This window comes from Saimiri boliviensis, chromosome 18 (assembly GCF_048565385.1).
Source record: "Saimiri boliviensis isolate mSaiBol1 chromosome 18, mSaiBol1.pri, whole genome shotgun sequence".
In the NCBI taxonomy this organism is placed as follows: Eukaryota; Metazoa; Chordata; class Mammalia; order Primates; family Cebidae; genus Saimiri; species Saimiri boliviensis.
The window spans coordinates 37,366,251-37,381,762 of NC_133466.1; the positions used below are offsets into that span (position 1 = coordinate 37,366,251).

Sequence of the window (15,512 nt, forward strand, 5' to 3'; positions counted from 1 at the left end):
CAGATGCATATTAGACATCCACGCAGAAATTTTAAGTAGCTAGTTGTGTTTATTTATCTAGGATCCCAGAATATATAAGCTTGGAAGTCATGAGGACATTTACATACATAGTAAGAAATGCCATGGTAGTCCACATAGAGAAGAAAGACATCCAAGGACTGGGTCTAGGATAGACAGTCCAAGAGAAGGAAAGAGAAAAGGCACAGTATCAAGTGTGACTTTGCAACAGTGCAATTATTTTACAATAACACAGTTCTTTGAGAGTACAATTATACTGGCTCAATTAAAAATCTGAAAAACATTCTGTTGCTTTAGTTTGTTTACATACCCCATCATTTGTTGAAATTATGGCAAGAAACCTTTTCTAACGACCAGGGCCTCAGCAAGTGATGTATTTGGAGACCGGGGCTTTAAAGAGGTAACTAAGACAAACTGAAGCCCCAAGCCAGTACGACTGGTGTCCTTATTGGAAGAGGTGATCAGGACACCAACACACAGAAGAAAGACCACAGGAAGACATGAGAGAAAAACAGCCATCTGCAAGCCAAGGACAGCAATTGTAGAAGAAATTAACCATGCTGACACCCTCCAGTTTTTACCTAAATAATTCCACCAGGCTGAGGCCCCTGCAAGTATCCTATCCTCATTAAAGATCTTCAACTAAATAAGAAACAAAGAAAAAAACAAAGGTCTTCCACTACATGAAACTGCTTCACTCAGCCAAAAGACCTACATCCAAAATTTGAAATCAACTACTTGAAAATCCTAACTGGGTTAAAATTTTCTATCATGTACTCAAAATCTAGAGTGAGAGAATAATCTAAAAACAAACTATGTCAGTGTTTCGTTAATTTTCCATTTCGTTGAAAAATATTCTGAAATAAAATTATGAGAGATTTTATTCAACATCTCTGTATTAGAAGTTTGTTTAATGGGCTGCAAGTGAAATGCCTTGGACAAGGAAATTATTTTCTCTGAAAAAAATTGGTTTAATAACATTTCCTCAGATTTTTAGGATTTCTTTTTCTTTTACATGGAGTCTCACTCTGTCAACCAGGTTGAAGTGCAGTGGCACAATCTTGGCTCACTGCAGCCTCCACGTTCTGGGTCCCAGAGACTCTCCTGCCTCAGCCTCCTAAGTAGCTGGGATTATAGGCATCCACTGTCATGCCAGACTAATTTTTCTATGTTTGTGGAGATGAGTTTTCACCATGTTGGTCAAGCTGGTCCTGAACTCCTGACCTCGAGTGATCTGCCCGCCTCGGCCTCTCAAAGTGCTGGGATTACAGGTGTAAGCCACCATGCCAGGCTTATTTTTAGGATTTTTTAATGTTTCCTGAGGTCTTCAGTCTATCACATATCCCAAATAATATATTTGTACTTTGATAAGTTTTACACAAGAATAATTTTCTAAAAGAATATAATTGTAGCTTCAGGGTGCTAAAATTAAGTTTTTGGTTTTTTACTGTAACTTTTTAATATAGGAAATTAAGCAAATAAAGATAAAAAATTGTAAATGGTACTATGGAATACAATTTTCATTTGAAAAATTAACAACTTTGCTTTCTTCCTCTGAGCCACCTGAGTCTCCATGACTGCTTTAGGGTTTATCTTTTTTAAAAAGTTATCTTCAGCCGGGCACGGTGGCTCACACCTCTAATCCCAGCACTTTGGGAGGCTGAGGCGAGTGGATCACAAGGTCAAGAGATAAAGACCATCCTGGTCAACATGATGAAACTCTGTCTCTACTAAAAAAAATATAAAAATTAGCTGGGCATGGTGGCGTGTGCCTGTACTCCCAACTACTCAGGAGGCTGAGGCAGGACAATTGCTTGAACCCAGGAGGCGGAGGTTGCAGTGAGCCCAGATTGTGCCATTGCACTCCAGCCTGGGTAACAAGAGCAAAACTCCATCTAAAAAAAAAAAAAAAAAAGTTATCTAGTTATTGACCACATTACATAATGTAATTAAGATTTAATTTTTTAATAAATGAATAAATGAATTAGAAAAAGATAATTTTTATAACACTCCAGTAAGCTATTACAGACTGGAGTTAAAATCTGTGATGTTTCTGACCACCATTTCAGCAAAAGATCGCTAAGATGATTTTTTTTTTTTTTTTTTTTTTTTTTTTTTTTTTTTTTGAGACAGTTTCGCTGGTTACCCAGGCCTGAGCGCAATGGCACGATCTCAGCTCACCAAAACCTCCGTGCTCCTGGTAAATTATAAAATATAAAATCAGAGCTAGAGTGAACTTTGGAGCACAACAATCTATAATTTAGTTGATTTCATACATTAAATCATGAAGCATAAACAACTTAAATGTTTTGTTTGAGGATTCAGGACAGCCAGAGCTCTTAACAGTAAGGCTGTTTACTATCCATTAGGAGATTCACACACACAAGTTCGTTCATTTGACTGAGATACTCATTTCACCTATGCAAACCTCCATGCCCACAAACTAGAAAATTTAGAAGAGATGAATACATGCCTGGAATCTACACCCTCCAGTTTTTTTTAAAAAAATCTGAAACTAGACTTGAATTTGATAAAGTGTGTATGTCAATTTGTTCTTCAAAGCCAAAGGAGTTTGTACACACAAACACACACACACACACACACACACACACACACACACACCCTGATAGAAGTTCATTGTATTGCCAAGTAGAGTATAGATCCTTTAGGGTAGTTTCTAAAACTGTCTTACAAATAATTTCATTTTAACTACTTAGGCAATTATTAATTACTTAAGTACTTCTACTTCTGACAGCTCAGTCAGTTTCTAATAGCAGCAGCTTAAAAGTCTAACTCTGCATATCAAGAAAAGGTGTTTGTAAGGTATAAATCAAAGCCTCTTCTTTCCAGTCCTTAGGAGAAGAGGACTCCTTCAAAAACACAGGCTTTCTTTTTTTTTCTTTTCTTTTTTTTTTTTTTTTTTTTTTTTTTGAGACGGAGTTTCGCTCTTGTTACCCAGGCTGGAGTGCAATGGCGCGATCTCGGCTCACCGCAACCTCCGCCTCCTGGGTTCAGGCAATTCTCCTGCCTCAGCCTCCTGAGTAGCTGGGATTACAGGCACGTGCCACCATGCCCAGCTAATTTTTGTATTTTTAGTAGAGACGGGGTTTCACCGTGTTGACCAGGATGGTCTCGATCTCTTGACCTCGTGATCCACCCGCCTCGGCCTCCCAAAGTGCTGGGAATACAGGCGTGAGCCACCGTGCCAGGCAAACAGGATTTTTTAAAGGAATACAAATTTTCTTCAAGTCTGATGTAGGTGTCAGGAAAATAAGCAGCATTGAGAAAGCAAACAGTTTAATGTCAGGTTATAAAGTTCACATAAAACCACAATTAAGTCCCTTTTTTAAATTTCTGGAATCCAGAAGGGATGGCTGACAGTCTTTTTCTTTCTTATTGCCGCTTCCAGACCTTTGCCTTCTCACTATGACTCCAAAATCCCCCCCTCTTGAAACCCACACCGTCTCCTTTTGCATCACCCTTCCTGTAAGCACTCTGATTGCCATCTACTGACCTAAATATCAGAAGTCATGGGTTTCAAGTCTTCATTTTCTTTCATTTTCTATGAAACCCTTGGGAATTCAAAACATAAGACAGTGTCACCTCACAGGTGCCAATTCGAACAATGTCTCTATTTTATATTAGTAGAAAGAAGTATCTGAGCCTTGGCAACTCAAGGGAAAGAGGTTTCTTGACCTCGTGGTTCTGCAGGCTGGACGAGAAGTACGGGCTGGTGTCTGCTCAGCTTCTGATGAAGGCGTTTGTGCTACCTCAAAACACAGCAGAGAAAGTCGAAGGGGAAGCAGGCATCTATGAGGAGGAACCGGACCTAAGACGCACCGTAGCTTTGAAACAGTCTTCTCTCCCAGGAACTAATTCATTCCCTTGAGAACCAATCTACTCTTGCAAAAGCAAGAACTCTGGCTGCTTCAAGAATGGCTCCAGGCAATTTGTAAAAGGTCTGCCACTGTGGGAAGCCGAGGTGGGCAGATCACGAGGTCAAGAGACCAAGACCATCCTGGCCAACATGGTGAAACCCCGTCTCTTCTAAAAATACAAAAAAAAAATTAGCTGGGCGTAGTGGCATGCGCTTGTGGTCCCAGCTACTCGGAAGGCTGAGGCAGAGGAATTGCTTGAACCCAGGAGGCAGAGGTTGCAGTGACCCGAGATCGCGCCATTGCACTCCAGCCTGGTGACAGAGCAAGACATCATCTCAAAAAAAAAAAAAAAAAAAAAAAGATCTGCCCACATGACCCAAACAAGTCCCACTAGGCCCCACTTCCCAACACTACCAAACTAAAAATAAAATTTCAGCATGAAATTTGGTGTAAACAAATAACCTATATGCAAACCATAGCAAACAACTGTTGTATATATTCTATTTTATCCTCTCACAGGGTCTATCTTGGACTTCCATATTACACCAATCGAATCCATTGAAAACCTAATATCAAAATCTGGTACTCTAAAACCATCTTTTCTTTTTCTTCTTTCAACCCTTTATTTATACATAACCAAGTCTTGACTTCTTCTGGTCCTTCAGTTGATCAGGATGCCCTGATGTCATTTTTTTACAGATTTATCTTAGACCTTAATAATGTTAGTGTCAACTTTTAAGAAAAAGGATGGCTTAAAAAATATTCTTTCTAAATATGTTGAGTTTACTTAAGAATAGAAAGAATAATTATAACCTGGAATGCATGAAATGGCAAGCCATCAGTGCATTTGGTTCTGGGAAGCGGAAAGTGGAGTTCTTATGACCAAAAGAAAAGATTTATATGCCCTGCTTAGAAAGAGATTTCATTGGTTTCAGAGGTTCAAAGTCAGAGTTGTCGTCAGTTCATTGGTGGAGATGTCATTACCGGGCAAGTGTTCTTTGAGAACACTGTGTCTGAATTACTACAGTCCTAAGTAATGTCTAGTGATAGGCCTCGTCAAAGCAGGAAATACATCAAAGGTATTTAGACAGTCCACGGAAACAAGTTCCTATCTCAGATATCTGCTCTCCTTCTGTCCTTCCTGGCCCTATTTTGCCTAGGTCTGACAAAAGTGATTTCATCCTGTTATTTGCAACTTTCACATTAGCTCTGCTTTCAGAAGCCTCCACTGTCTCAAATTTTTCCATCCAACAGCCAACCTTCAAAACTGGGAAAACACTAACAGTTGTTTATACTTCCACTCCAATACTGCTAACTGCAAGTGAATTCAGGTTACATCTGATCTCTGTGATTTCAGACTGTAAGTTTTTGCCTTCCATTCTATCGAAGATATCAAACACAATGTCTAAAGACAACCCCACCTGAATTTTGACTGGGACTATGTGGAATCTATGGATAAATTTGGGGAAAATTAACAGTTTAATTATACTGAGTCTTTAAATATATACCTTCCATTTATTTAGGTCTTTACATTTCTCTCAACTATGTTCTATAATTTTCAGAGCAGATGGCTTGCATATCTTTTGCAAAATTAATTCCCAAGTACTTTATGATTTTAGTGTTCTTAGATGTGACTTTTAAAAGTTCCATTTACCAGTTATTTGCTGCTATTATATAAAACTACAATTGATTTTTGTTAACATTGTTCCTCCAATTTGGTAAAATTCACTTACTCTAATACTTGATTTTTAGATTTCTGTAAATTTTCAAGGTAGATAGATGCATCCCTTCCAAATAGAGTCAGTGTTACCTTGTTTTGTTTTTTTGTTTTTTTTTCTGATTCTCTTGAATTATTTTCTCTTGCATTTTTTGCCACGTGTATGGCGTACTGAACAGAAGTGATAAAAGTAAGCATTTTTGTTCCCAATCTTAGAAGAGTGCCATTAAGACTTTCACAAGAAAACATTATGTTAGGTGCAGATTTTTTATAAATGCCTCTTATCAGATGGAGGAAGTTTCTTTCTATTCCTACTTTTCTAAGAGTTTTTATCATGAATAGATGTCGAATTCGGTCCGATGGATTTTTCTTCTGATTTCAGTGAAATAATATCATTGTTTTTCTCTTTCATTCTCTTAATATGTTAAATTATACTGATTAGGAAACTGCATTCCTGAGATGAATCTGACTTGTTCAGGATGCGTTATCCTTTATAAATATTGCAGAATTCAGCTATTAACATTTTGGTAAGAATTTTAACATTTAATATCACGGGGCGAGTGGATCTTTTTCTGGTTTTTGTGTGTGTGTGTGTGTGTGTGTCATTCTCTGGTTTTGGTCTCAGGATAGTCATGAAATCAGAAAATTAGTTGAAAATATTTCTTATCTTCTATTTAATAAAAGCATTTGTATTAAATTTATATTGCTTCTTTTTAACTATTTGATAGAATTTACCAATGAAACCACATGGAATCAGAGTTTTATTGCTGGATAGGTATTTAATGACTAATTAAATAAAGTTTCTCAGCTTATCTACTTTTTTTTTCAGTAAACTTTAGTACTTTGCGTCTTTCAAGGAATTTGTTCATTTTATCTAAATTGCCTAATTTGTTAACATTAGTGTTCATAATACTCTCTTTTCATCCATTTAGTAACCATATGATATGTGTAGAAAACCTATTTTTCATTTCTGATATTGCTGATTTGGTTCTTTTATTTTAACCAATCTAGTTAGAATTCTATTGCTTTTGTCAATCTTTTCAAAGAAACATCTTTGGCCTTTTTTCTTTTATCTGTTTTTTATGTCTTTGATGTCAGCTCTTCTTTTATTATTTTATTTCTTCCACTTGGATTTACTTTTTTCTCCTCTTTCTAGTTTACCAGGATAAAATCTTAGTTAGGTCATTGATTTCTAACATAAGTAATAAGTTCTAATTTTCTTTAAGAGTAGTTTAGTTGTCTCCCAAGTTTTGACATATAGTATTTTTATTATCATTCAGTTAAAAATATTTTAAATTTGTAATTTCTTGAGTCATGAATTAATTAGATGTATGCTGTTCAGTTTCCAAATATTTAAGATTTTCTTAAATATCTCATGTGTATTCTGCAGTTGCTGAGTGTTTTAAATATAATTTAGACGGAGGTGGAAAATTGTGTTGTTTAAATCCTTCGTATCCTTACTCTTTGGGTGTTTTCTTGTTGTTTCAGTTTAATCGTTCCATCATTAGCTTAGAGAAGAGCTTTTTTAAACTTCTAATATGTTGGAGCAACTATTTTCTCTCTTTAGTTCTGTATGCCCTTGAGTACACTGAATCCCCAAGTAGGGTTGTTAGCTCATTAAAAACATGTAAAACCCTTGAACACTGCATGGCTTATAGGAAGCACTCCACAAACATTAGCTAGTTCTAAACAAATACTCTTCACTTACTCAGGAAGCTAGCCTAGTCTCTATTTTAGCCCTACAAGGATATTAAAATCATTTTTTAGAAGATTGCTAATGACTTTCTAACAGCCAAATCCCGTATCTGTTTACCCACACTGTATCCTAGTCCAGTTCTTCTGCATTTGACACTGTTAACACCATTCCTTTCTCAAAATGTGTCTTCCCTTGCTTTCTGTGATGTAGTCTCTTTGTTACTTTGCCATCTGTCTTGCGGATCCAGTTGTACCTCATCTGCTTCACAATTAGAGGTGTTCCCACAGGATCCTATGTTAAAACTCTTCTTCCTTTATATTTTCTCCCTTAGTTCATCCACTGCCACTTTCTCAACCACCACTTCCATTCATTGGTACTCCATCTTCTCCATTTCTGAACTTTCTAGTGATTGTCAGACCCATATTGTCAACTGACTGATAAATCCCTGCACCCAAAGTAAATATGTCTAATCATAAACTCATTATCTGGATACCCCGCTGTGAAACTTTTAATTGACTTGAGTTACATACCTATGTTATTTGATGTAATCAACTCCTTAGTCACTCAAGCTGAAAATATTACCATTTTGAGGAAGGCAATGACATATATTGGTTAGTAGCACAAGCTCTAGAAATAGACTGAGTTTAAAACCTACCCTCTGAAACTTAATTCTCCCATTCGTATGGTTGGAATAGTAATAGTGCCTAAATTCTACTATTATTAGGGGTTTAATGAGACTGTAATGTATAAGGCAATTAGTACACCATAAATTTTTGCCGTCTTTATAATATCCAAATTCTCAGTTGCTGCCTACATCTATTCATTGCCAAAGCCTGGCAATTGGAGAGCTTTGTGTTTTCAACCCGTCATATGGTCACTTTGTTATCTTAGTATTTTAGTACACTATTTCTAGTACAAATCTAATTGAGCCTCTTTTTCTTCAATTTTGCCAATTAGAAAAAAATTAACATCCAAAAGTAAAGAACGGTTTGAAAACTATTGCAGTTACATCAAGAAAGTGGTACTTTACTTAAATTCAGTTTATTAAACCTTCAACAATGTCAACATAAGAGAGACAAATATGAAATGGAAAAGTGCATTGTTGATAGGATTTAATACATTGATTTACGGATAGCTCATGCTGTTTTGACAATGTGGATTTCTTAGTGTAATAATTAAATCTACACTGGCATGCAACGTGAGACCACCATAGTTTTTTTTTGAGGATTATGTATTTTACAGATTAAGAATGACTCAGTAACCTAACTGATGAAATAAGTACATATTTTACACAGGTTCCCCAAGTAAACACAAATATCATTTATATAGAAAATGACATCAAACTTTAACTTGTTTTCCATCTGAAAAATCCTTAAATTCAGCAACTATCCAAAAAAAATGGGCTTGTTAAATAAATAGTAACATTATTTCTTTTACTTCTTTATGGAAATACTCACATTCTCAACTTGATCCCTAAAAAACAGTAGTTCTCAGCCTGGCTACACATTAAAATCACCTAGGTAGGGTTTTAAAATCCCTACACCTGTGTCATACCCCTATCAATTAAATTAGAATTTGCGGGGTTGAAAAGCAGGCATCAACGTTTTTAAAGGTCACAAGATGATTCCAGTGGCAGCCAGCAAATTGAGAACAGCTGCCTTTTCACTGCTTGATGAGCCTTCATTTACCCCTGTGAGTGGTTACTAATACGCAATTTGGAAAACATCCTAAATAAATCACAAAAAGAAGCAGTCATTGTTAAGTATCAGAAAATAATAGCTGCCCGGATGGTTTATAAAGGGAAGAATCATGGCTTCTTTAGACAGTAATTCTCAAAACTGAAGGAGTAGTCTAGATTGTTTTAGGAATAGCAGAAGCAGAAGCCAAAGGAAACTGACTTTAAGTGGATTTTTGTGAGTAGGGAAAGAATATGGGTTGGAAGCCTACAGAACCCGTGTTGAAGTTCAGTTGTGCCATTTTAACTGATGACGTGACAATAAACAAATCACCAGACCATTCTGAGTTCACTTATCTACATAAGGCTGTATTTTTGTTGTGAGGATATTGTGAAGTCATAATTTATATAATTTTTTTTTTTTTTTTTTTTTGAGACGGAGTTTCGCTCTTGTTACCCAGGCTGGAGTGCAATGGCGCGATCTCGGCTCACCGCAACCTCCGCCTCCTGGGTTCAGGCAATTCTCCTGCCTCAGCCTCCTGAGTAGCTGGGATTACAGGCATGCGCCACCATGCCCAGCTAATTTTTTGCACCTTTAGTAGAGACGGGGTTTCACCATGTTGACCAGGATGGTCTCGATCTCTTGACCTCGTGATCCACCCGCCTCGGCCTCCCAAAGTGCTGGGATTACAGGCTTGAGCCACCAAGCCCGGCTATATAATTTTTATAAAAGCATCTTGCATGGATCAAGTACCATGGTAAGTGCAAAACAAATATTAGTTCCAAATTTCTCCTACCTCTATGCTTTTCCTATTTTCTGTTACTTGGACTTGGGTTTATTAAATTTAAATGAACCCATCTGTAATCAGAGTGAGCCGTTTGAAATCCGTCATGTTGACGTAGCCTGACTTACACTGTGGTAGACTGGTTTCTAATGACTCTAGTGCTGCTTTACTCTTTAAGCCGCCTCTGACCTGGAAATCAGATAAATAGTAGCTGGAGCCCTCTTTAGAATTTCCTAACTGTGCTTCCTAAAACTCTTAGTGTCTCAAAACATGTACTTGTTATGGCGCACACACACACACACGCACACACACACACGCACACACACACACTTTCTGATGTCAAATAAATTAGGTAAAAGCAGTATACTGTGGTTCCCCTATTAGAAATGTCCAGTAAAAAGTAAAATATTGAAGCTTCAGAGAAGTTCTGCAGTTGAGATACCTCTTTAACCAAGAATTTCCCAATTTTATTTGACCACTTTTCCTCACTACAAGCCCCGGTCAACAATTACAGAGATCCAAGTCCAAAGTGCATGGATTGAGACTACTAATGAATGATATTATCGATGACCAGTCAGATGTAAGAAAACTACTTTGTGCTCCTCCTTGTCATTGGAGGAGACCCCATTCCCAGCCAACTCTAATCAAAGGAGGAAGCCAAAAAGGTGTAGGAGAGATTTTGAATTTTGAGATGAAATGTTAAACTGGAGATTTAAAGTTGAAAATGTCATCAGTAACCTTGCCGCTTGTGTCGTTAAAATTTTTTATAACTTCAGCTGGGCTTGGTGTCTCACATTTATAATTCCAGCACTTTGGGAGGCCTAGATGGGCCAAGAATCACTTGAAGCCTGGAGCTTGAGACCAGCCTGGGCAACATAGCGAGACCCCCATCTCTATTATAAATGAATGAATGAATAAGACATAACTTTAATTTTTTTTAACTTTAATGTATTACAGGTGAACATGGTATCTAATGTCTCACCCAGCGAGACAACTTCACTGTGTGACAAAAAATTATACAATCAAATCCATTGTTTCCTTATTTTGTAACCTGAAAAATGGAAAATAATGGAGATAGTATAAAAGAGAGGTTATAAGATCTAAAAAAGAATAGAAGGTTTACACAAATTCTACCAAATATGACAAAATGTATAAGGGTTGTCATTTAAAATACAAGACAGCAAGATAAATTCGAATTTCAGATAAACTATACATATTTTTGTCAGTACAAGCATATTCCATGCAATACCATAGACATATCACAAAATTATTCATTGTTTACCTGAAATTCAGGTTTAACTGAGCATTCTTATTTTTTTATTTGCCAAATCTTGCAACCTCGGTGTGCTATCTGCATTGCATCAAAAATGACATACATTGAACAGAGCAAAAAAACCAGATACCTTTTTAGTTTTCAAACATTGGCATGCCAAAAGAAATAAAAGAGAGACAACTTGGATTTCTGCAAAAAATGATAAAAATTAGGACCAGCCTGAGATTTCAGAATAGCTGATTTGACTACTACTCAGCACAGTAATATTTAAGGGAAAAAATGGAAAACTAATAAGCAAATTTTAATTAAATTTTACATGAACTGCTTAGAGAAATAAAGATTGAAAGTATAAAAAATAGCTACAAAAGCCATTTCAAACTGCAATTTATTTTTGCTATAAATCCACAAATAGCTTTTATTTGAATAAATGTAAAATTCCTTTAGCATAAAATTAAAAATAAGCCAAGCAAGAAATTTATGTACAAAAAAGACAACATGAACTTCATTATACTTGAGTCAACATGTGAGAATTGTGCTGTCAGAGAACTATTTCTAAAAATAAAGGGAAGTTAAACATATGACTCTGTTATGAATTCATTCATTATAAATATAAGAGATGTTTTCCTTTTATGTATATATTAGCAGGATATGAAGCAATCAAAAAATTCCTTTGTAATCAAAAATTAAAAAGTAATTCTTTTGTAATCAAAAATTAAAAAGTAATTAAATATTCCTTTGAAAGCTAAATTATACCAATGGTATTGATTGGTATTTTATTTTAATATTTATACTTTTTAGTTTTATATATACAGAATTTCTGAAGTATCTGACCAATGGGAAAAGAATAGAAACAGATCACAAGTAACAATTTACTTTGTACTTGCTTGGAAAGAACATGTTATGTGAAGTGAAAATTAAAGTATTCCAAATAACCCTTAAGCAAATTCAACCTTCCCCTCATCAGATATTTTCTCTTTGGCTGTAGTTTAACCTAGTGATACTAATAGAAAATCAGTATCATTTTAACAACACTGAAAATTATGCATTTTTTACTTTCTTTATAAATTTTTAATAGAGCAAATAATCATGTATAATTTAATTCTCTTCAGTAATTTGCTCAAGATTAAAAATACCAATTTTACACTCTGATAATGACATTTTAGAAAATTTGTTAATAAATGAAAAAGTAATAGTCTTGGGCAAGGGCTAGTGACATTTTTAACCTTTCTAGACAAATAAATCTACCAAATGTCAATTATTGGACTTTTTATTAAAACATCCTTTTTTTCATAGTTCATTTTTTCACAGTTGATTATTTAATATACAAGCCAAATCTATCCCACAAAGATTTTCTGTGCTTTTGGACAATAATAGTTATACTATTTCTGAAAAAGTATTGCACTATTAAAAAGAGCAGTTCCTGCCACAGCTCTCTCTAGGAAAGCTTCTTATAATATATTAGTAAAGAAAAAGATACTGAGTTATCCTGATGTTCCTAACTGCCTAAACCTGAAGAATTTTTTAAACTCAGAGTCACTTTCACTAAATCTTTGTCACAAAAGTGAGGCCCCACCAAGAGTGAAACAACGAACCGTTTGCTGTGCATGGTCCTCCAAGGTAACAACAGCTATCCGCTCTCCTCCAGCATGGCAACCTCCAGATTCTATGCCTTTTGACATTTCTGTGAGCCTCCAACTTTTTCTCCAATATCAGGTCCTTTGTAGGAAATCCGTGATTTTATGGTTCAGAACCAAGAAGCTCTGAGTTTATGATCCCTCGACTTCTCAATGGAGTTGAAAGGATTTGGGAGAAAACATCTGTGCTGGCGCATCAGGTTTACAGACCGGAACTTTCTCTAAAGAAATTCATAGCATAGTTTATCCCAACCTATCTGACAACGTATGCTCTTTGTCTTTCCAACTGAGTTGTAAACCCTTTGGAAGCAATGTCTATCCTTCGTTCTTACTCTTAAGAGCCCCAGAGCACCAGATTCATACTTTGTGGGAGTTCATTAATAATTCAGAAATTAATACTAAGGATTCAAATGAATCTTTCTTTCATTTAGCACTAGGAGCTTTCTCCAGTCCAGGCCAGCTTTCCTTGCTTTCTTTGCAGCAGGACTCAGGAGCCCAAACTAATGTCTTTTTCCTCTAACACCCACACAAGCCCCTTGAGGCTCTTTTTCCCTAAAATTGGGGGCCTGGTGTTTTAACTCAATTATCACAGTTCTCTGCTTCCGCTTAAGGATTTGCATTGACTATAAAATTGCTACATAATTATCCTTGAATATTAGAATATATAAATGTAATATATTCCTCACCCTTAATCTGAATTATTTCCTTCTGGATATACATGAGGCCAAAGTAAGACACTCCTACAGCTCTGATGTCATTTATTTACCCATAAGCATACCAATAAAAAAAGCAGGATGGAGTAATCAATAATATAATTCTACAGTACTAAAAGGAAGACCGTAAGAGATCTTCCTTTTCAGTCTCCTTCCCAGTCCTCTGAGTGGCCCAGCTATACTTTGTTTCCTTGCAGTGGGACTGATACGGTATCGCTGTTTCTGTCCTCACCCAAATGCATCTTCACTGTAGCTCCCATATTTCCCATGGGTCATGGGAGGGGCCCATAGGAGGCAATTGAATCATGGCTGTGGATCTTTCCCAGGCTGTTCTCATGATAGCAAATAAGGCTCATGCGATCTGATGGTTTTATAAAGGGAGTTCTCCTACACAAGCTCTCCTGCCTGCTCCCACGTAAGATGTGCCTTTGCTTCTCCTTTGCCTCCTACCATGATTGTGAGGTCTCAGCCATGTGGAACTGTGAGTCCATTAAACCTCTTTTTATAAATAAATTACCCAGTCTCAGTATGTCTTTATTAGCAACACGAGAACAGACTAATACATTGCCCCTGTGTGATTTAAAGTCACTTCTTGGTGACCTCTTCTTCTTAAGCTGATTTAATTGGATTTCACTTTTATAAACAGTCATGCCCTTCATAAACCCAGATTAATTCAGTTAATAACATGAACTTGCAGAAAGTCTGAATTGGTGACATACATTTCTATGCAAATAATATTCTACATTATAGAGTCTTTAAAAAGATGTTTCAAAATCTGATACACATCTTCTATCTTTTTTTTTTTTTTTTTTTTTTTTTTTTTTTTTTTTTTTTTTTTTTTTGGGTACCAAATTTCTTTATTTGAAGGAATGGTACAAAGAACTTAAGTGGATGTTTTGGTACAACTTATAGAAAAGGTAAAGGAAACCCCAATATGCATGCACTGCCTTGGTGACCAGGGAAGTCACCCCGTGGCTATGGGGAAATTAGCCTAAGGCTTAGCTTTCATTATCACTGTCTCCCAGAGTGTGCTTGTCAAAGAGATATTCTGCCAAGCCAGACTGGGGTGCTCCCATCTTGCGCAAGTTGGTCACGTGGTCACCCAATTCTTTGATGGATTTCACCTGCTCATTCAGGTAATGTGTCTCAATGAAGTCACACAAATGGGGGTCATTTTTGTCGGTGGCCAGTTTGTGCAGTTCCAGTAGTGACTGATTCACATTTTTTTCCAAATGTAATGCACACTCCATCGCATTCAGCCCGCTCTCCCAGTCATCATGGTCTGGTTTCTTGATATCCTGAAGGAAGATGCGGCCACCTCGTTGGTTCTGCAGCTTCATCAGTTTCTCGGCATGTTCCCTCTCCTCATGAGATTGGTGAAGAAAGTACTTGGCAAAGTTCTTCAAAGCCACATCATCGCGGTCAAAGTAGTAAGACATGGACAGGTAAACATACGAGGCGTAGAGCTCCAGGTTGATCTGGCGGTTGATGGCGGCCTCTGAATCCTGGTGGTAGTTCTGGCGCACCTGCGAAGGTGATGCGGTCGTCATGGCGGCTGCTAAGGAGAGGCGGCGGCGGCGGTGGCTGCGCGGCGCTGGAGAGGCGGCGGGGGCCTTGGGGCGGTCCGAGGACGCGGTGTGGAGGTGACAGAGGGCTGGCTGTGGGCGGCCGGCCGGGGTGGGGGACGAGCGCCGGGTTCCGTCCAAGCACTGTTGAAGCAGGAGACCGCGGCGACTCTCGGCGAAGAACGTCTCCACATCTTCTATCTTTTTTTGCACAGTTCACATGCTTTTTATATACACATACTTTATATATTCACATACTTTTTATATTACAAAACTAAATATCAATCTAAAGGATATAAGTGTTGTCAAATTATGTAATAGGAAGATGAAAATTGCGAGACTGAATTGGACTAAAGCAGGATGGCACGTCATTCCCTTTGGATCTTCCATACAGTTAAAAAGCCTTTTGATGGTATGCTGGCTTCTCAAAAATAAAGTCAACAGACATGCTCCAGGGATACTACATAATAATGTTTTTAGGATGATAACTGGCAACACGCCTTATTTGGAACAATTTTTGCAAGAAGATACTAAACGAGCACAGAATTAACATAATGC

General features: G+C 37.0%; 2 protein-coding genes across 7 annotated transcripts in view; one reads left to right on the forward strand and one right to left on the reverse strand.

The window, feature by feature from the left end:
• Positions 1-15,512, forward strand: part of HTR1F (5-hydroxytryptamine receptor 1F) — a 105,399-nt gene that overhangs the window by 63,719 nt on the left and 26,168 nt on the right. The window lies entirely within an intron of this gene.
• Positions 14,177-15,142, reverse strand: LOC141581964 (ferritin heavy chain). Its single transcript, XM_074389153.1, has one exon. The coding sequence runs from the start codon at positions 14,937-14,939 to the stop codon at positions 14,388-14,390; it is 552 nt and encodes a 183-aa protein (XP_074245254.1). The 5' UTR covers positions 14,940-15,142; the 3' UTR covers positions 14,177-14,387.